This window comes from Typha angustifolia, chromosome 15 (genome assembly GCF_048772165.1).
Source record: "Typha angustifolia cultivar Huaian chromosome 15, ASM4877216v1, whole genome shotgun sequence".
Classification (NCBI taxonomy): Eukaryota; Viridiplantae; Streptophyta; class Magnoliopsida; order Poales; family Typhaceae; genus Typha; species Typha angustifolia.
This window is the reverse complement of record NC_133253.1, coordinates 15,837,133-15,858,904: the sequence shown is the minus strand read 5'-3', so window position 1 is coordinate 15,858,904 and position 21,772 is coordinate 15,837,133. Positions and strand designations below refer to the sequence as shown.

Sequence of the window (21,772 nt, the reverse complement as noted above, 5' to 3'; positions counted from 1 at the left end):
CATTTTGTCTAAACCCAATCCCTCGTCATTTTGAAGTTACTTAACTTGTGCTAAATACATACTGAATGATTGGAAGTGGTCCACTCTTTCCCAGATTGCTTGTTCCACCTTAATCAAATCCGTACTTATGGGTGGCAATTAGGTTGGGTTTAAGCGGGTTCAGGTCGGGTCAACTTTACTTTGACATAAACATGACTCGATTAATAAACAGGTCAAATTAACATGATACGCTAACATGACCCGTTTAACCCGTATACTTAAATGGGTCGTGTTAACTCGATACATTAACACTACCCGTCTAACTTGTTTAATATAAATCCAATACAAAAAGAATATGCTTGTCTTTAATTTAACCACTTGTATTTAGTTTAACCAGAAAGGGCAATATCAAAGAGCAGAATAACCGGTGCACAATTAGCACAGAATAGGCAATCCAATACAATACTCTCCAAAGAACAAAATTAGATTTGATCAAATCAATGGGTCAAACAAATTATCAAGCTACAAATATCAGAATGAGGATGACTTCTTAAGCTAGATGACCCGCTTGAAAGCCGATATGCTTTACAAATCAAAGCATCAAACCATCCAACAACAACAACAAATGAACATATAAGATACATCAGAGAGGGCAACGTGATCAGCAAAGATTGTACTGTTGTAGATGGGGCATTGGGGGGGGCGAGGGTGGTGCGAGCTGGGATAGGAGCAGTGATGATGGCGGCAGGCAACGATTGTGGTGAAGGACAGTAGCGATGATGAAGGCGACATGCAGCGATTGTAGTGAAGGACAGCAACAGTGGTGAAGGCGGTAGGCAAAGGTGATAAGGGTTAGGGCAGATGTGGAAGAGATTCGATGAGGGTGAGGGGGTTGGCGAGATTTGGAGAGAGAGGAGGTGGGAGGCACCTGGACAGAGGAGGAGATGGAGGAGCCGGGAGACACTGCGGACGGAGGTAGTTGGAGAGAGAGGAGGCATTGCGGACAGACGCTAGCAAACTCTCGGGGCAGACGATAGGTGGCGACTAAGTGGGAGGCACTACGGTAGGCGGTAGACGGTGATGGTGCGAGCTGGGATAGGAGCGGTGATGATGGTGGCGCGCAACGATTGTGGTAAAGGACAGTAGCGATGATGAAGGTGACATGTAGTGGTTGTAGTGAAGGACAGCAATAGTGGTGAAGGCGGTAGGCAAAGGTGATAAGGGTTAGGATAGATGTGGAAGAGATTCGATGAGGGTGATGGGGTTGACGAGATTCGGAGGGAGAGGAGGTGGGAGGCACCTGGACAGAGGAGGAGATGGAGGAGCCGGGAGACACTACGGACGGAGGTAGTTGGAGAGAGAGGAGGCATTGCGGACAGACGCTAGCGAACTCTCGGGGCAGACGATAGGCGGCGACTAAGCGGGAGGCACTACGGTAGGTGGTAGACGGTGACCAGAGAGATCGGAGAGAGAGGAAGGGCGATGAATTTTTTTTGCAGTGAGATGAGGCGGCTGCGGTTGTGTTGGAGAGTGGAGAGAACCAGAGGGTGATTGGGTATTTGGGTGAATGATATAGGTTTTAGACTAACTGTGTGTACATATATATGGGTTAGCAAGTTGGCGGGTTGACCAGACACGTAAAATTAAATGGGTCAAACGAATTAAAATGGGTTAGCTATATAAACCTGAACACGATCTAATTATTAAATTTTGAATCTCATCAACACTTAAATTTTTAATTGTTTGCGGCCTTCGAAATCTCTAGAAAGCATGCAACTCTAGTTTCTTTAAGGGAAGGATGGAAACTCCGAATTTGATCGTTTTTAGGTCTACAGCCTCAACGCTCGAGTCGATTCCCATAGTTCTTTGACCTACCCCGTCTGCCTCGAGCCAAGCCGACTATGGCCTAATGGACCTCTCAGTCTCATCTTTTACTAAAGTTGAACGCAGATAAGGCTTTCTCCATTGTTGACCACTCGAGTGGAATTTACTTCCATTATCTACAACTGTGAGGTCGAGTTCTATCATCTCTGATGCATAAACCTCTTCATTGAATATGCTCTCGCTACTGAAGTCGTCGTACTAAAAATTTGCCCAAATTAGACTATGTGAACGAGCTTTCTCTAATCTAACTGTTGAACTCGATCGACAGCCAACCTCGTCCTCATTGGTGCCTCAGCTACCTTACTGAGGATATTCAAAACTCTTCTAGCTAGTTTGAATGTCATCAATGCCTTTTTCATCTACCCCGAAGCCAATATTGTTGCAAATAGGCTAAAGCAAGTGAGGAATTTACTTTCTTACTCTCTCTTTGCTGTAACATGTCTCTCCCACTTAAATATAAGGGGGCCCATCCTATTTGCCAAAACAAACAAACAAACAAACAAACAAACAAACAAAAATACAACAGTAAAATTCACCGATATTTATTGGTGACGCTTCTGTTTTCTTATGTCCCTTGTTCTTCCGTAGAGTTCGTCCCGAGCTGTCGGTTTTGGGTCCACCTGATAGCTCATAAACAAAGGCTACTCAATAAAGTGGGGACCCCACCACGATGCAAAGCCAGCGATGTTTTAAGTGCTGAGGAAAAAGATGGCGATCTGGGAATTGGGCAGAGAGAGTGACTGGGAGATTCAAACCCAGCATTGCTTGTCTCATTTTTGAGCCATCGTTTTCATAAAATTTCACTCAAAAGATTGAAGTATTTAATTTTTTTTTATCATTATTACAGATGCCAAAAGGTCCACCGAGTCAATTCAGACAACCGAAATTTTGATAATAAATGTCGAAAATGTAATTGCTGTAGACCAATTTATTGATCAACTCCAAGTTCTTCCAGTTGAGAGAACTCGATGGAGACTTCGTTTTAATTTCTTTTGTTTGACGCAATAAATAACAGAATCTTTGTGTCCTATATATATATATATATATAATTAGAGGTAAAGCACTTGTCCTCCTACTACTTGATTTGCAACTAGACAAACAAATACTAGACATGTAGGTGGACAATAAGCTTTTTATTTTTAAATTATTTAAAAGTTTAAAAACTAGATATGTACTGAATAAACGATCAACTATCTTTAAATATAAAGATATTAGTTTAGCCTCCATCAAATTTTAACTAATATTCTAAGTCATCTAGTCTAAGCTCTAAGTAATATACACCGTTAAACTATTCTCTGAAATAAACGCTATCAAAACCTCCTTCAAACTAACTGAACAGCCAAACTGTTGAACCAAATTATTAAATTATTAAAAAAATTATAATAATTATTTAGAACTAGAGTTTATTGACATTGTGGACAATAAGTTGACACATGGCTGTTTCTATAACTTATATATCAATTCATGGAAGTTTGGCTATGATAAATATGCCTCTAACTATATGCGTTTAGTTTCCAAAAGCCCATTTTTATCAATTAAAATAATAATTATAATTAAATTGCAAAAGCTGCCTAATCTACTGTTTGTCTACAGATTGAACATCAAGGTGACGGACCTAATGGACATTAAAAGTAGCAACCAAAACCAATTAATTCTAGAAGTAGCAGCAGTGGAATAGCGATTAAAGAAGGGCATTTGCTCGATCACCAAGTTTGGATTGAAGCCCCCCAATCTTAAGGACTGCTAAATGTATCAAATAAGAAAATATTAAGATACAGGCAGGCAGATGTATCCGCTTCCAGGCCATCTACTGAACCATCATTTCCATCAGATAGAGAATATGTCAACAAGGTCTTTATGGTGTAAACCTTACCAAGCAAGCCAAAACCCAAGGCAAATGTAACAAGTCTTAGTCTCTCGCCCTTTGCACTTTCTATGCAGCAAGCTTAACATATCGGAAATGATGGACAGAATGAAGAACCACCGCATTTCCAACGATCTTCAGTTGGTACTACATTTATTTTCTTGCTTCACCTCCAACGAGAAGCCCCCAATCGGATTACCTCTTCAGTTCCAGAATCCCTGTTAAGTCTGTCAGCACTTCCTTCTCCTTTGTTATCATTTGTGTCACCATATAGATCCTTCAACTTAGCTAGATTGCTTGAGACAGTTGCCTTGTCTTTACTTGGATCTCTAAATGGGCTAGGACGATCGGATGTTGAACCACCATGCACAACTCTACTCCTGCTCCTGCTGCGACTGCGGCTCCGGCTCCGCCTCTGAGGAGAACGAGAGTGTCTATATCGATCACTGTCCCGCTGGCTCCTTCCATGGTCTTGGCTCCCTCTGTCCCTCTCAGAGTGTTTGGAACGATGGTAGTCTCGCTCTCTGCTATCCCGATCACGTCGGTCAAGCTCACGTCTCCTCTCTCTGTCTGAGGACCGATCACGATCCCGCCCTGAATGATCTCTATCCCGATCATGTTCACGCTCACGTCCAAGTCGATCTTGATCAGGTCGTTCATGACTTTGACTGCGACGGTTGCTAGGCGATGTTCTTCTAAGTTCATCAGGGTCACTTCTTTCCCTCAGTGGAGGTAATGTTCTTCGAACTGGAGATGAGTCCCTGGTGGATGCACGGTGAGGGGCACGCTGACCAAAAGATACTGATAAGGAAGCTTTCACAGAAGGAGGGCGTCGGGCAGTATCTTCTGAGCCATGACGATTAGATTCTCCAGTCACTCCAGCATGCTTGGTGGGGAGTTTCATCTTCTCAAGATTAGCAACTATTTGGCGCATGATTGGAACGGGCACACGAGGAAACAGAGTATCAAAGTAATACTGCACAACAAAAAACAAAACAAAAATCTCAAGCCCTTAGACCAAAATTGTTCTCTGAAAAGTATGTCAAATGCAATAAATGCTACTCGAATGAGTAACATAACGAATAATTCAGTGTCTTCACACAAGGATATGGAAGTTAATATTTATGCATCATAAAAGTATAAAACAAAGGGTAAAAGTTGTCTCATGTAGTAGTAAACCATAGAGCAAGTGTAGCATAGTCCTACTTTATGAATGTCATAGAACAGTATTTAGCTATAATAGTGGGTATCAACAAACTTCAGACAGGAACGAAGAAAAACCAAGAGTTCAAAAATAAAGAACGAAGGGTAGATTGATATGACATGACAAATAAAATATTTTTAAAGTATCTCCAGGTGCTAATTAGATTATTAAATGATTGCAAACCAAAGTCAAGAATAAGCACCAACACATTTCAAATTCATCCATAAGGACTTCACTCGCGTTATTTAACTCTCTCTCCCTGTACCATTCTATTTATTTTCCCAGCATCAGCTGGGAAGATTCAAGAATTTTCAACATAGCCAGGGACATCGAAGAACGACTGAGAATTCTTTGAGTAACTTTAATTAATTTGACTAAACAAGTATTTAAAATCCAAGCAATAGTTTATGTGCAAAAAGCATATTTACGAAATTAAAAACAGGATAGCTCACTCAAAGGAACTATTGCAACTAGCAAACTATTAGTCTGGATAACAGATCAACACCACAAACCTTTTACAAAATTGAAGAGGTACGATCTCCTCCAAAGCAAACTCCACAATGGAAACGCAAGCTCAGAATCTCACATCAAAAGATGAGTCGTGTACCAAATCAATTACCTTTCAGCTCCGTTGACAAGCAATTAGCTTAAAAATACAAATAGTTTATGCACTAAGATGACTAAAGTAAGTAGCATTTTAAAGATAAGGGAAAATGAATAAATTATGCAGAGTGTATGATGACATAGAAGAAAGATCACAAAGTGTACCTGCCCAAGGAGAAGATCACGCACATATGCACCCATGGTTGACATTTTACCATTGGACCCCGGAGAAAATTCCTGTAAAAGAATAATATTCTGTTGAATCTGAGGTATCGGCTCTAGCAAAAGAAAAATGTCATAAGAAAAGAACCATTTCCCACAATGGTTGGGCTAGATCTCAGTAAAATTTTACCAGACTTTCCCAGAATTACATGACATATTCAAAAACCAAGAACTGAACAAATAAGGAGTTATGCTTGTTGCATGATAACATTTACTGAGCTGCAAAATCCAACTCAGAATTGTGTCAAGCTAATACAAGTTTCATAGAACTTCCAAGTGGCAGGAATACCATGTGTTGCCCCATACTCCAATTAGATTGTTATTTCAGAGGCACAGATTTGGAGATCTATATTACTTTTTCTTTTCAACTTTTTTCGAGAAAATCTAACCAGACTATGATTTAACACAATAACTAATTAAAAGCATTTTAGGTCAGAAATTAATCCTCACTTAGGTCCAAAGGCTATTTGTAATGGCTCTATATACAGCTTGCCCTGCTGGGCTCTGATGTCACGGGACACCTTATAATTTTAGCTTACATTGTCAAGCCTTAAGTTTAGGATCTTCAATTACATCATACAAAACAATAGATGACCAGGGTCTAACACAGGTCAGTACCTCATCATCTTTGATGTAGGGCTCATACCAAGTCCATAATGTCTTTGGTTCTGCAACATACCGCAGGTACAAGAAGCCAACCTGTGAACCAGTACAGTCATTTGAATGAGCTATTGAATGCTCACATGCTCATGCATACACAGATATAGTGCAAATTACTTGCATGGTAACAAATTTTGCCCGCTAGCCTGTCCTATGATACACATCAAACAAAATACATTCTGTCCAGACATAATTAAAAAAAGAGTATGTCGTAAGAACAATATAGCAGCAATAATATTCATAAAAATGAGCGTAATATGCTTGTCCATTAGCCAGGTAAGTACCAGTTTTGAATTCAGTCCTGTAGAAAAAAATTGATATTTGAATAGATGGGACAAGCTAAAATATCAGAAGATTCAGAACCTTCATTAAAGTATTATGGAGTTTGACTACTCAGATGATTCATTTGTCTTAAAAACGCTGAGGAGCCTTGATATTATTCCAATAACCATGTTAAGGCAGCTTTACTAATGCTTCACTGTTATGATACACATACTGAGCATGGCTATAATCAACTTGTATTGCAATGTTACCTTCAATTGATGGTTGGGAAAGGCCAAATATAAACAACAAATAAATATTCAATTTACATAAAATCACTAAGTATTAGGCCCAATCCATTATCATGACATCTTTATGAGGTGCCTAGTAATTTTATTAGTACATATGTATGACATAACTCGACTAGTGAAAGGAAAGTCAGCAGTCAGACAAGAGAAGAATGAATTTACTATAAAAATAAGCTTGCACTAAGGTTTAGTAATTATGTTTTACGGTTTGCACTGGTTGTTAATGAACTAAAAGAAAATCAGAATGACATTCCATATTTGTTGATGACATCATTTTGACTTAAGAATTTGAGAAATAAGTTAAACACTAAAAGTGAAGAGGGAGTACTTTCATCGTCTTAGGCTATAGTCCAACAACAAAGGAGATTGATAAGAATATTGCATGTCTGATTATAAGAAGGTTAAAATGGAGCATGATTCTAACATGCTGTATGTGGAAATAGATAATTCTAGGAATGCTTTATAGAAGATAATGTTGGGCAACTGGTAAATAATAATACAAAAAGTTAAATTGCCACCATGGTGAGAATGTTGAGGTGGATGACTTAAATTCTAAAAGAAAAAAGTAAATGAAAAAAGTACCCATAGAGGATTAATTATGTACGAATCATTTGAGACAATTTAGAAATGTTCAAAGGAGATATTAATCACCAGTATGGAGGAGTATTTCCTTGAAGAAATTGGCATCTTGTGGAAAGGAGAAGAGAAAAATGACACGGGAGGTAGTAACAAGAAAAGCTATAGCAGGACTTCTTTTAAATATTGTTAAACAGAGGGAAAGACACTTATAATTGACTCCAAATAATGATATTTTTGATGTTTTGGTTGAAGAAAGATAGACTTACAAACCCATCCTCTTGAGTATGGGGAAATCTTCATAAATATTTAAGGTAAAATTTCCAGTAAATTGCCACAAAAAAAAAAAGGAAAACAAGTTCCATTAATTTTTGTACCTAAAAAATGGAAATCTAAAGAATATAATATAAATGTGAGAAATTGTTAACTATTGAAAAATCGATCAGCTAGATCTACAATTAGTAGGTTATGCCATACAAATTCATCTAATGAAAATAAAAATTTGTACCAAATCTCTGTTAAATTGGACTTCCAATTTGTTCACCAAAACTTAAAAAATATAAAGGAAAAAAGTGACCCTTGAAGATCTCGTAGATACACATGAGTTGATCTCATCCAAACTCCATCTTAGTTCATGTAAAATTTAGAATTAAATTGAAAACATGAATTTACTATTTCGGAAGAATGAACATAGGAGTGAAGAAGCAAGCATTTATATTATTTAATAGTATATTCCCAAGTCAAATTGCTAATGCAAGGCTTATTCATTAATTCTAAATGGAAAAAGGATATTGAGATCAAAGTACAAGACTGCACTACATTTAGTGGGTGAATGCGGACAATCAAGTTTGCATGAAAATAGTACCATGCCAATATCACATAAACATGCTACACCATAACAAACCGGTAAACAAGCATTAGTATGTACTTAAATTTAATGCTCCAAGTATCACAAGACTTAGCACTTTTTAGTCTTTAAATCATGAAATGATAAGAAAGTTTCACATGTAACACATCGAGCGAACCTTCACTATTTACCATCAAATGCAAGTAGATAACCAAAAATTTCTACTAAAGGTACTACAAGACTTTAGAATCCCTTTTGAATTTTGAATCTAAGTTAACAATTTCAAAGTGTTAAGTTTAACAACAGATATTTTGGTATCTAAAAATATTCCAGAAAAGAAAATGTGATAATTACGAATGTCAAGTTGTTAAGCAAGACAGTTCCTTTAGTTTATTTCTCAGTGAAACTTACAGCTCTAATATATGGAGAATCTGGGTGCTTCAACAATCCATGCATTTGTTTGACGGTGAGCTTCATTGTGAAAAACTTATAGAGAAGACAAAATGCTGTTGAAGGACCTCTGCAGTTGCCAGTCATCCATGGTTCCACATGATCAACTTGATTGTATATCTCATCTATAACTTCATGGTAAGTCTTCAGTCTATAAAGTTCTTTAAAATAATCTGAAGAAAGGATGTTCATGCAGAGCACCTTCTCCAGCAAAGTATCTATAGGTTTTCCAGAAGATTGTATCTCCATTATCTCAATAAATAGTAGCTAGGTTAATAACTTCACTTCTTATAAATAAAGATACACAACAACTAAGAACCTTCAGCCGCTTATCAAGAAATATTTGCCATCTTTAATAATGTCGACAAAACCTGCAAGTGAAAAGCTAGAAGTCAATTTAAATTATTTCATCCTTAAAAAACAACCAAATTCACTTCACATATTATGCAAGAGATTCAAAAGAAAGCAACTGTGATGCAATGCCAAAGATTGATCAGATGTAAGATCAGCTTTATCAACTAGAGAAACACATATTCTTGAACAAAAACAAAAAAGAAAAGAAACTACAGAAACACATAGACCAATTTTGCCAAATGCTAACAGAAAATGAAATCAGCATAACTTTGCATCTAAAAGCTTTCTACTTTACTATTAACCTTAACAAGATGGCATCTAAACCATGTAACTGTAAAAGCCTCTGGGAAAGTAATGGAATGCGTAATTCATAACTATTCTTTCAAGATTTAAAAGTACAGTTTCCAGTAACCGGTTAGATTGCAAACACGAACCTCTAGCTAAGACAAACTTTAAACTTTTCTAATCCATCATTCTCCCATATCAGTCTGCTCATTTGCAATTGCACGATATTCCCCCAAAATATCACATGAAGAAGTTTGCTTGAGCTGAGTAAATAAGTCATATAGTAGACCAAATCAATCGCCGTAAACTAAAATATAGTATCATTATTCGACAAGATAATAGATTTGAGGCTTAAACAATCACATAGTATATTGCAACCCTAACCCCCTTTCCGAAACGGAAAAGGACGATATGTTAATATTCTCCAAACACTACAATAATCGAATCAAAGATTGCGTAGAAATTAAAGCGAAGCAACTCAGATAATAATCTGAATTCTAACCATATAGATGAAGTATTCGAAGAAATTTCCTTGATGCCGAGGATAGAAAGGCGCACCCTTGTCAGAACTAAACCCTAATCGCGATAGAGAGAAAAGACCAAACAAACAAAGAGCGAGTCCAAATGGAGCGGAAGCAAGCGGATCTCAAGGCTGGAATGACGAATTTGTCCTCCGGATCGGTCCCAGAGCAAGAAAGAGAGAGGTGCGAAGGCTCGCGTATTAGATTAAGATGGAAGAGGGGTTTAATCGTAGCCGTCCAAACACTAATCAAGCGTCGAGACGAAAGAGATACCACAAACTTGACCGATCTATTTCTAGCAAAAGGAAATTCCATTCTGAGATTAGTTCAGGAATTATTTACAAACTAATAGCTGCTACCCACATCACTGAGGAAAATTAAATAAAAGACAATTTATGTAATAATATATCTTAGAAAAGAGTTGCTCTAGTTGAAAGCATTTATCATCCTGAAACAAAATTGTCATAAATGAATAGTATGAAGAGAATCATTTACTAAAATAATCTATTGATGTGATCCAATTTTAACAAGTCACCTCATTATATTGGGTTTATTAGGACGAATCAGATTATCATCGAAATTTTCTTTTCAACAGTAACAATTTCAATCTACGACGTTCAAAGAGTTACAATCTAACGTTCAAACGCCACATGCCCATTAAAAAATAAGTGTTCTCAGATTTTGGTGTTCAAACTACTGGCATTTGAACGCCACAACCTCATAAAGAATAAATGCTCTCGAGATGGTAGTCAAGTTTGAACATCAAAACATACCAATTAATGTCGTTGTTCGAACGCCAAAAGCCGTCACCTGTCATTCAAAATTCGAACCTAGGAGTTTAGTCCGTCCAACGACATTCAATGATGTCCAAATGCCCTAACGCCAAGATTGTTGTGCTATAATTAATTTGAATTATTTTAAATTTTGATTAGCCTTTAAATATGTGTAAAATAGTCATTTAAGATTATGGAAGAATATTAATAATTCTATCTTCTCCTACCTCATCTCTCTCAATCTTCTCCTTCAATCCAAGATCACGCTATCAAATCGACAGCATTCTCTTCCTCCTCGACTGCCAATCCCCTTAGTCCAATAGGATCAGCCATCTTCTCCTTTTTTATTCAAACCTTAGTCGTTGGCTAACTCCTTCCATCTTATTCGTCGATCACCCTTCTTCTTTAGGATTGATCATCTTCCTAGCTTTCTTTCTTTCTAAATTATAGATTTATCTTACTCTATCATCATCTCCATTATCCTTTTCACTCTCATCCCATAGATCTCACAATCTCTATTAGTTCTACCATCAAATCACGCCCATCATCGTATCAAATAAATCATCTTAGCTCAGAGTAAAAGTTGCAGTAATTTACGAAATAATTCAAAAACAATAGTTGGCAAATAATAAGTTTTGACAAGAATAGTATATTTGTCAAAAAGAAATACGTCAAGCAAGCTTTGTTACGGAAAGAAGTGAATTTATATTTTTCTTAGTTATTGTATCGAAATCTAATTGGAGCTCTAGAATGAAAAGGTTAGTCGAGCATTAGTTGCTTAATTTTCTTGATTACTGAGCGAATAAATGTTGAGATTAAGCTTAAACAGAAGTAAAGAGTAAGATAAAGTGTAGCAAATAGATATATCTCATCATAAATTTGATTAGAAACTTAATGTTTAAATTTTGACAAAAAGAAAAGGTTTAACACTTTTGTAGTCATGAACTGCATATTGGAATTGTAAACAAGCTAATTCAATAAAGGCCCCAACCACTAGAATATATCCTATAAATTCCAAGGTAACTTGATGGGCATGTTTCTTGAGCAATACTTCAAACGAGCTACTCATGAGTCACAATAAATTCTGCCCATATATATGTGAAAAATTGTTGTATAATTCCACAATGTTTCTACACATGCAGATCCAGAGGTACCATCAATAATCTTGGTCAGTACAAAGATAAATCACATGTATCAACTGTCAAAAATAACGTGTAATGGTAAATAAATAGCTTGTTTCTCATATGACACAGCTGTAGATGCTAATCCTCTTATAATGTTACAAACCTACAACTACTTAATGCCCAAAATGATCCTGCAGACAAAGAGGACACACAAACAATATCCTTAGAAGATGTACAAGCACATAGTAGAGGTAAGAATTGTTGTTATCAGCACCGCAACTACGTTGACGCCATTGTTATCTAGTATATCCATTCCAGAAATCCTCGTGACAGTAGGTCCTTGCTTTCCAACCACCTCAAAAGAACAAATATAAGCACAGTAAAGACAAGTTTCACAAACATGCAGAGCTTCATATTGTGGTTAAACAGAGAGCAGAATACTTTAGGTGCAATGGCCAATGGCACATTGGCCTAGAGAAGAAAATTTCTTACCTTCTTGCGCAAATTGCAATATCCACTATACTGAACTGTTGCACCCAATAAGGAGTCAATCAAGCTTCCACATACCCCAGCTGCTGTGGCAATAGGTATAACCAGCAGCTGCCTCCAAGCTACATCACGAGAACATTCTGATGTAACGAATCCAACAAGGACAAAAGTGAGCCCAATGATAAAGCCTGCTGCTGCAGCTGCAAGAAGTCCATCTAGAGTTACTCCACCATTTGTGCCCTTCCGAACTCTCTGATAGATACAAGATTGAGAAAGCAATTAACAGCTTCAAATGGTCACATCCATAAAAAATTACAGATACTTTTCAGTTTTGTGTAGTTGGTTTACTATCTAGTAAGGGGCAAATGGCATCTTTAGTGAGAATGCAAGACTTCTTTAATCATATTAATGTGATGGGCAAACCATGTTATAGCACAGGTTGGAAGAATGCAGTTCCGGTCCTGTATGTGGCCCATAAGCATTCTTAACACAGAATGTAAAAAGCAATTCAACATAAGCTATTTCAACCCTACAACATGATCGGATCAGGAAAGGAAACTGAACATCTCATATATATGTAAGATGAAATGTTGAAATAATAAAGTCCAAAAAAAAGAAAGAACATCAATATCTTGTTTGGTATGGGAATAAGATTGAGAGGAGCTTTCCCAAATCCCATTAAAAAAGTCAGACTATAAAAGAGGTGTCCTAAAATTGTCTAAAAGGATCAGGGATATTGCCATCAAAACCCAGGGATTCTAATTCCATGAAGGGATGGAACTACTAATCCCAACCTTGGTCAAATACTGTGCAACAATTTGAATGCTTACACCCAGAAAATGAATACCCAACGGGAATTACCAGTAGTTATACTTGGATTTGAGCCTAGATGACCAAATATAGATGTTTGACTGTAACTTGTACTAGCAACTACTAGTAAGATGGATGATAGGAACCCATTGAGATGACGAGTAAAGCAGAACACTACCATTTTCTATGTAGAAGCAATTAAAAAAATGCAGAACCTTGGAAATCAATAACTGGTCAGATTAGTTAAGATTGTGATTACCAGAAAAATTGAAGAGTTATACCTTGAAAGTTGTGATTAGCCGTGGTTGAGCATTGCTAAGTATACCAAGCTCTGAAGACCAGGTATCACCATTGCAGCAAGCATAATGTCCAATAACACCACCAAGAAGGCCAGTGATAAGGTTTGATTCCATTGTGTCCAAGCACCTATCTTGCCCCCCAGTTAAGGATGCTATTGTAATCACCAAGAGGGTCGCAATACCACTATTTGACAGAACTTGCTTCCTGTGAATCACAATGGTGCACACCTGCATTAGGAAATGTGGCAAAATACTTGCTGAAAACACCGATACTGAACCAACAGCAAGACAAATTATTTCACAACTTTTTAAAATCAAATCCATTCATCTATGGCAAACTCTCTCGATCATTTTGCGGAAGCAAACTAGACTAGTCAAAATACACACTAGGTCATTTTAGCTATTTCTTCAACAAAAGTATTGGCATACAGTTTAGAAACATATTTTGCCAAAAAGAAAGTGACCTAGACATTGAATCAAAAGTAGACTAGGGATTAGCATTAAGGCAAACCAGAGCAGCAAAATGGACCCAAACGGCAGCAAATCTCCTGTATATAATTACAAACTTATAATAGAAGCAGAATCTTTAACCCAAAAAAGAAGATATCTAACACGAAATCAAAGTACAAACATTTCAGCAATAATTTAAGACTAATTTTTGTCTCCAGAAACTAAAAGGGCAGAATTTAAGCTAAAATAATCACAACTATGATAAACAGGATTGCAACAAGAGAAGCAAACAAGCACTAACTTTATCCCAAGATATTTCAACAGACAACTAAAAGAGGTAATTTTATATCTAACCAATCACGCTGCCCTCCTTCCTTGAACTCCGAATCGATGGCTCGTTTCCTCTCTTCCCCTACCCTCGTCAGCTTCGAAGACGTGAAGAAGAACACCAGCAATAGAGCCGCAAACCTACAGAAGAGAGAATACAATCCCAATTTACACACAAAAAAAAAGGAGAGGAGGAGAAGAAAAACAAGAGTTAGATATCTGACCTATAGCCGGCAAGCATATGGATCACCATGACGGGAATCCCAACGAAAACTGCTGAGAGATCGACCGATTTACGCTTGAAGGATCTGGCCGCCATCGAGAAGGAGGTCAGGAGCGAGACGGCGAATCGAATCTTAAGGCTATCGTCCATCTTCCGTATATGATCGATTATGCGACTAGGGTATCGGAGAGGAAGACAGAGAGGATTCGATTCGAACGGGACGAAGCGGGGTACTTCCGCCCATCCGTTTTAAATCGCCTCCTAGATGTAAACGAGGAGGACTAGGAAAACCTATTAGTTAGCAGTTCCAAGAGATTCCCTAATGTTTACTTTTCTTTTCTAGATAAAGAGAAAAAGATTCACTATGTGGGCTCCACACTCATTAGCGCCGTCTTATTGGTTAATAAGATGATGAAGATAAATATATATATATATATATTATATTTTTTTCAAACTGAGTCAAATTTTTAAAATTTATTTAAACAATAATAGTTTATCAAACTTTGTATACTTTTCTTTGCATAGTAAATTTTACATTCATATTCATAAAATTTAGGATTAAATGAATTTTACGTTATGTAATTATGCTTAAAATTATTCTCTCTCTCTGTATTTTAAAAAGTAAATCAGTCACTAAACTTATGACTAAAGTAAAACTGTTAAATTTTTCGTTAAACTTAATTAAATGACGTCAAAATAACCAAAATACTTCTATCGTGTTTGTTAGAGAAGATATGTAGATTTTTATATAATGTAACAAATTATCAAAATAGTCATAGTATTTGGTTAAATTTAACAGAAGAATCAACTCTCTCACTTAGTCATCACTTAGTCATAAGTATAAAGATTACTTTAAGACTTTTTGAAGTATAGAATGATAAAGTGATTTTGGATATAAGTACATGGAAGGTATAATGTATTTAAACCTAAAATTTATTCAACCTATTTCTCTAACAATAAGGTTGAAAAATAAAAATAAATTGAAGGAATTATAGATATTATATTTCAGGTTTATTATCTAGCAAAGATTTAGGACACCTCTGTGAAATATTTAGGTTTTGAGTAGAGATATCAAGGGATCCTTTTATCATTACTTATCCTCATTCAGCCCCATTTGGAGGGTTTATGGACAAATAAACCCCCCTATTAGAGAACAAAATGGGGGAATAAATCAACTTTTATTAGTCCATTGGCAACAAACGCATGCAACTGAGACGATCACAATTTTTCCATTTTTCTTGTATATAAAATTCCACCAACAGTAGGATACGCAGTCACATCTTGCATTATTGAATATCTCTATGTGCTGAGTTGCATTTAGAAATATTTGTAGCCCCTCAAAGGGCTTAATTTTCTTAGGAAATTAATGGTGCATGATTGTAAAGTGATACGCTTTGTTAAGATCCACAAGTCTCAGATTAATTATAAATTAGACAAAAAGATTAATATTTGTTGAACAACAAACAAAGATCACTCTCAACGTAAATTTATAAAAGAAATTGAACTCATAATCTCTATCATGAACTAATTAATCACTGCGCTAGATGTAATACTTTCAGCATGAAAGAGAGAAGATAGTGTTCCTCAACTGGTTAATTTATATTCTTTCAGCAACGGGATGATAACTTGGCTTCCCAATAAATAATACCATCAGAACCAGCTAAAAGCATGCATGAACACCAGAGGGTTCAACAACATAACCGAGAAAGTAAGGCTACAAAAAAAAAAATTTACAAAGATGATAGTAAACAGTCATCTTCTTCTGCCCCTTCCCCTTCCCCTTCCCCTTCCTCTACCCCTTCCTCTGAAATCTCTTCCTCCGTCGTCATTCTCTCCAGTTCCACCAAAGCTGAACATGCTCATTCGTATGCGATCTGCCTCTGAATTTCCTGTCGGTCCCTGAAAATATTGCAGAAGTTATAGCATGAGAACATAATAACTCGGTCACTAAATTTGGATGCTGAATTAAAGGAATGATAGGTTAGAAAGAGAAACCAACAGGAAAATCTTCTAAATCTAACTGGTTCTGTATCTGCCTTGCGAGCTCCTCATCCCGACTGGTATCTTGGAGATTACCAGTTGCTATTGAATTTGAGCTAACACCTTTTCTCTTTTCCCATTCATCCAAAGTGAAAACATGAGTCTCTTCTTGCTTGCTTCTGTCTCTGTACCTGTGACCCCTACCATGCTTATCTTCGCGCATGGGCTGGGTCATTTTCTGCAGAAGCTTCTGAGCAGCAGCTTGGTTTTGAACAGGAACAGCTTCACTGACTGTAAAGTGAAGAAAAGAAATTATTTGACAAACTTCACATACTTACATCTACAATTGAGAGCAGCAAAAACAAGGATATGCGCAAACCTTCCTTCGGTCTGGTCTCCAAACTAGAATCTTTATCTTCAATCTTACCAGCCACAGAGTCCATTTTCGGCTCATTGACCACCTTTTCTGCTTTTGTATGACTAGAATGGTATCTCTTATCAAGTACCTGATGACCCTGACTGCTTTCCATTTTTCTAATGGTAGAAACTGCAATTCGGACCAAAGGAACTTTCAATTCTGGCAACACATAACAGCTAGATGCCTAATGACATTTCACAAGAATGCAGGCAAAAATGCAAGACAGCATCAAACTGATAAATGTAATCCAGGATAAACATTAAACTATGTTCAGGACATCAATCCGAACTACTTATGAAAAGCTTTATACAAAATATAATATGCATGCAATCCAACCTAATAATCATAACTGTATCTTTCCCTATCTCATTAGTAGTAAGCCAGTACTGCTAGACAAAACATAGATGAAATCATGAAATAGACAAATAGGATCCTTTATACTCTGATATGTCTCACATCCTTAAAAATCCTATTTGAATTTGACCAGAATACTTACTTAAACAAATACAGATATACTTATGACTAGGACAAATATTGATTTCACAAAAATCTAAATAGAATATGAAATATAAAAACTATGATTCTCTAATGGTTTAAATTTTTAAAGTAGTTATTGAATTAATATAGTATCAGAACAGAGTCCTGAATTCCAATCCTACTAGGCTTATATGCTATTTAAAAATATAAAACTTCTATCCCATTTAAGTCAATTCCACTTTTTGGGCTAATCAAAATATAGGGGTTGGGAGTGTAAAATAAAAGGAAACTATCATTCTCTAATAGGTTAGGCTTTTAGAATAGTTGGTGAATTGACAAAAGAGAATTTCTTATGTAAACTCTAAACATGAATACTATACAATATAAAACTTAGAGCTCAAGATTAAGATATGGATATATATTTAATAGGTATCTACTTCTTCGACACAAGTATAATGATGATAAGGAGAAAGGGTACAAGATATTATATAAGCTTTAGTGTGTTTGTGTTATTTGAGTGCACTAAAGTGGTGATATAGATGGAAAGCTCAAGATACAGGATCAAAAATAGATGGTAATAAAACAGGCAGATGGTGCCAAAATATTTTTTTATAATGCTAGCTACTATAGGGCATCCAAACGATAAAGAACTCATTTTCTTTGATATGAAGATTGACATCAAAAGGCCTCTTCTCTTCATTTTTAAGAGTTAAGCAAGTGGTTTAACATTAGACCTTTGAAAGAAGGCCTTATAAGCTCACACCTTATTCTTTATAATGAAGTTTCCAGATGAGAGACATAGATAAGATGGTACATCACAAAACAATTTAAAAAATAAACTATTTCCATATCCTAATTCAACTAGTAATATTTCTCACTTCTCTAACATGAAAACAAGGACCTGTGCTAGATGTCAATCAACTTATCGATATTGGTCAACCTTAAATTTGTATCCCCCTCATCATAGTAAAACATATTTTATAATAAAATTTCCTTCAGGAATGGAATACTAAATTTATCTAAATGTTGAATTACCTTTCAATTAATATTTAGAGAAGAAATATGAAATAGAGGAGATTGGTTACCATGACCATGTTGCTGGGAAACCTTGTATGGATGATCTCCAATTTGTAATTTCTCAAATTGTGGCGGACCAACACCGTCATCATTTTGAGATAACCTCAATGATAAACGAGAGAAGCCTGAATATTTCTGACTCATCCGCCACTCTTCATTGAGAGATTGGACAAGACCTCCCAATATAGTAACAACTTTAGGATTTAAACACAGTATGCCACTGTGCATTGGAACTTTGTCTTCCAAGCGAACCTAAAAAAAGTATAAGCAAAGGTAAAAAAGCAAAAGAGAAAAAAAAATGAAATTAGTTGTAGTAGTATAAATCAACACATCCGAAACTCTTGAACCAATATAGAAAAAACAAGACAGAATTAAAAACTTGGTGTGAAAGGAAAAGTTATTAATAAAAATGTGAAGAAACACAAATGAACAAGAAAAGGGAAAAGAGCATCTAATATTGAATTTCTGGGTGAACTTTTTATCTTCAAGATATATTCCAATAGATTATCCGCTAAAAAGTCTCCATACACTAAATAAGCATTACTATAACATGCCATTACTAAATTAAATGAGAATAACGATAGCTTTGATAGACAAGAAATAAACTGGAAATTGAGCTATTTGATATTGGTAGAAAGCAGAACAATCCTGATCATTTCTTGGACATCGTTATCATCATTGACAATGATTGCGTGGCTATTTTAACTGTCACCTGATAGACAAATGTATTAGTTCTCAAAAAATATAATAAAGAAATTTTGATATTGAATATATACTGTTCTGACATAGCTCATTGTGTTCAAAAGGAGCATGCTTTAAGTAAGCTTGCTCCTACAAAAAGAACATGATTGAGATTTTATCTATCAAACCTTGCTCCTACAAAATGAAGAACAAGATTGAGATTTTATCTATCACGTGGATCAAAGCTATGGAACTTCATCTAGAGTGCATCTATAGTAAACATGGCACCACAACCTTGAGTCTTTTCAGAACTAGTTAGCTACATCACTACCATAAAATTATAGAAATCAACAAACCTTGGTGCCAGGAATTATCTCTTCTGTGATAGATGGAATTGGAATGTACTCTACAGCAGTTATTTCAGAAATACCATCAGTAAGAACGAATCTAAGAAGGCGACGTTGACATTGTGAATTTCTAAATGAAGCATCAATGCTGTTTTGGTATATATCCCTTATGGACACTAGCTGCACAAAGTTGAAATTTCCTTTAGTATACACAAGGATAAAAAGCTCATAAAAGGTTAAGACATGAGAAAAAAGAGCTTAGGCAAGATGAACATTAATAAGGAATCATAATCAACAAATGATGGGAAATGTTTGAGGGCATCAACTAAATTAGTTTTACAATACATTAGGCCAATGTTACAAGGTGCCAACTTGGGTGACAATAAGGTTTACCTCAATCAAGCAATATTAACTGATGGATTAGAATATCAAAATAGCTTTTTAATAATGGGCATGAGTTGCATACTTGCATAAATTTTGCCCTCCTCAAGCTCCTCATTGGTAGGAGGTCCATACATTAGGATGTTCTTCTGTATGTATTGCTCACTACTCCATATCTATGTACATATAGGTATTTCATCCAAAACTGGAACTGAGTATCAATAGAGAGACTTGGTTCTTCTCTAAATTACAAGTCGGCTAGTTCATAATAGTTCTTTGGATATTTCCCATGGGAAATAGAATTACCGGCCACTTGACCAAAATGATCCTTACGGTTGGTGTTCCCTCCCGCCTTAAATTATTAGATGGTGTTTGGTTGCTGTTTAGGGTAAAACCCTAAGGACTGTATAGCTTCAGATATAAGAGGTAGCGAGTCTCTCTGTTGAAACCTTAAGGACTGATTACACCAAAGATAAAAAAAGGAAAGGACAAAAAATGTCAGTCCTTTGTCCTTTATCAATTATATTTTTCCTCCTCTTGCTAGAACAACTTAAATTCAATCCTGCTTAAAATCTCTAGTAAGCATTAGTAGAAAATGAAGCTATCCATTTGTATCACAACTTCTTTAATTCCTAGGATGCCTCAGAAGAGTTGTCCATTGGTTAGAGCCAGCTATTTCATGAACTAGAGCCATGAAAACAACCTATCTTGAACTAAGGGTACCGGCCCTCCCCAAGACCTGCATTGCCAGGACCTCGCACAAAGGGATGCCCTTTATCTCCATTGTACTAAAGTACATTCAGTCTAATCGGCAATATCCAGCTAGCCCTTGATTGGAACAAAATTTCATCTTCCTATATACTTTGTTCACTTCACATCAACATAGCTTCCATCTCTTGCACAAAAGACCATCTAACTCACCCAATATTCAAATCTTTGTTTCAATACGATTCTCAACAATCATATCCATACCAGACAAAGTCAAGTCATATTTATTGATTAAAAGTCCAAGCTTTTTTATCCAATATCTTCACAAAAAAGGCAAATGAATCTATCGACACCACTAAACAAGCATTTGTAAGCAAACTGAAGCAAAAAATTAATCACATATTGACAGATTATTGCTTTCATTTCAAAAGGACAGAAGGATTAATCGGTTTAGTACCTGTAAGACCTTGGGACCTTGGAGGTAGGAGGATTTCCTTATAGATGAGGGATCCAGAAGAGATTTTCCACCAAAGGACCTCAAGTCCATGTTCAAGAGCTCCGATTCGATAGCATCTACCGACGGCGATGAGGAGGAGGACGGCGACGACGACGTGGAGGCAGAAGGAAGGGTATCGTGCGTACGGATCAGGGCTCGTATCTCGTCGGGGTCTCGGAAGCGCCACCCCCGCGAGATTAGGTTTTCTAAAACCATCGATTCCACTGAAACCTTCGTGCTCTCTCTCTCCATGCTCCTTTGAACTTACAACGGAAGTACTGGAGAACTCAAAATGACGCCTTTGTTTTGAGACTAGTTTTAAGGATGTAATAATTATTTTATACGATATAAGGTATTAAAAAAAAAGAGAAAAATATCTTTTATTTTTTTATAAATTATAATTTTTTTTTTATCATTCATGAGCCTAAAGGCTACATATGGGTTGGATAAATGGCCAACCCTCCCTAGATACAGAGACATTTTAGGTCTCACCGAGCTTTTAGCTGTCTAGTCTAGACTTCAAGTTATATGTGTCGCCAAACAATTGCTTCGAATCAAATGCTGCCGAGACTCACCCTAAGTCATTGCGTTGCTAAGCTGTTCTTCTAAATTAATCGTACTACTGAGTCATCAACCGAATCAAACCAAGCTACTAAATCACTGACCACCAAACAATTTCTCTACGATATTATTT

General features: G+C 36.4%; 3 protein-coding genes across 10 annotated transcripts; all 3 read right to left on the bottom strand.

The window, feature by feature from the left end:
• Positions 1-3,524: 3,524 nt before the first annotated feature.
• LOC140777918 (pre-mRNA splicing factor SR-like 1) lies at positions 3,525-10,155 on the bottom strand. Of its 7 annotated transcripts, XM_073122343.1 has the most exons (7): positions 10,000-10,147; positions 9,647-9,760; positions 9,178-9,229; positions 8,820-9,076; positions 6,375-6,455; positions 5,700-5,771; positions 3,525-4,703 (listed from the first exon to the last, which is right to left on the bottom strand). In XM_073122343.1, the coding sequence occupies exons 4-7, from the start codon at positions 9,048-9,050 to the stop codon at positions 3,894-3,896; spliced, it is 1,194 nt and encodes a 397-aa protein (XP_072978444.1). In that variant the 5' UTR covers positions 9,051-9,076; positions 9,178-9,229; positions 9,647-9,760; positions 10,000-10,147; the 3' UTR covers positions 3,525-3,893. The 7 variants fall into 7 exon arrangements, 4 of the variants coding, with proteins under 4 accessions (XP_072978444.1, XP_072978443.1, XP_072978442.1 ...); XM_073122342.1 differs by lacking the exon at positions 9,647-9,760 and having other exon boundaries at positions 10,000-10,149; XM_073122341.1 differs by having other exon boundaries at positions 8,820-9,229.
• A 1,857-nt stretch (positions 10,156-12,012) lies between these two features.
• Positions 12,013-14,816, bottom strand: LOC140778368 (protein PGR-like). Its single transcript, XM_073123042.1, has 5 exons — positions 14,515-14,816; positions 14,318-14,431; positions 13,496-13,718; positions 12,408-12,656; positions 12,013-12,270 (listed from the first exon to the last, which is right to left on the bottom strand). Exons 1-5 carry the CDS (start codon positions 14,661-14,663, stop codon positions 12,139-12,141), a joined length of 867 nt encoding a protein of 288 aa, XP_072979143.1. The 5' UTR covers positions 14,664-14,816; the 3' UTR covers positions 12,013-12,138.
• Positions 14,817-16,064: 1,248 nt separating this feature from the next.
• Positions 16,065-21,386, bottom strand: LOC140776927 (uncharacterized). Of its 2 annotated transcripts, XM_073120779.1 has the most exons (6): positions 21,040-21,385; positions 19,503-19,673; positions 18,474-18,717; positions 16,873-17,040; positions 16,513-16,784; positions 16,066-16,412 (listed from the first exon to the last, which is right to left on the bottom strand). In XM_073120779.1, the coding sequence occupies exons 1-6, from the start codon at positions 21,328-21,330 to the stop codon at positions 16,266-16,268; spliced, it is 1,293 nt and encodes a 430-aa protein (XP_072976880.1). In that variant the 5' UTR covers positions 21,331-21,385; the 3' UTR covers positions 16,066-16,265. The 2 variants fall into 2 exon arrangements, with proteins under 2 accessions (XP_072976881.1, XP_072976880.1); XM_073120780.1 differs by lacking the exon at positions 19,503-19,673 and having other exon boundaries at positions 16,065-16,412; positions 21,040-21,386.
• Between the last annotated feature and the right edge of the window lie 386 nt (positions 21,387-21,772).

Bases quoted from the DNA above. Each gene is read 5' to 3' on its own strand.
- LOC140777918 (XM_073122340.1), bottom strand. From the start codon at position 9,107: ATGGAGATACAATCTTCTGGAAAACCTATAGATACTTTGCTGGAGAAG. The intron at 6,456-8,819 runs GTAAGTTTCACT...ACTGGTTCACAG, and splicing joins ATTCTCCATATATTAGAGCT to GTTGGCTTCTTGTACCTGCG. The intron at 4,704-5,699 runs GTACACTTTGTG...TTTGTTGTGCAG, and splicing joins GTGATCTTCTCCTTGGGCAG to TATTACTTTGATACTCTGTT.
- LOC140778368 (XM_073123042.1), bottom strand. From the start codon at position 14,663: ATGGACGATAGCCTTAAGATTCGATTCGCCGTCTCGCTCCTGACCTCC. The intron at 12,657-13,495 runs GTATAACTCTTC...TGTATCTATCAG, and splicing joins GGCTAATCACAACTTTCAAG to AGAGTTCGGAAGGGCACAAA. The intron at 12,271-12,407 runs GTAAGAAATTTT...TGTTCTTTTGAG, and splicing joins ATTGCAATTTGCGCAAGAAG to GTGGTTGGAAAGCAAGGACC.
- LOC140776927 (XM_073120779.1), bottom strand. From the start codon at position 21,330: ATGGAGAGAGAGAGCACGAAGGTTTCAGTGGAATCGATGGTTTTAGAA. The intron at 17,041-18,473 runs GTAACCAATCTC...TCCGAATTGCAG, and splicing joins TTCCCAGCAACATGGTCATG to TTTCTACCATTAGAAAAATG. The intron at 16,785-16,872 runs GTTTGCGCATAT...TTCACTTTACAG, and splicing joins GGAGACCAGACCGAAGGAAG to TCAGTGAAGCTGTTCCTGTT.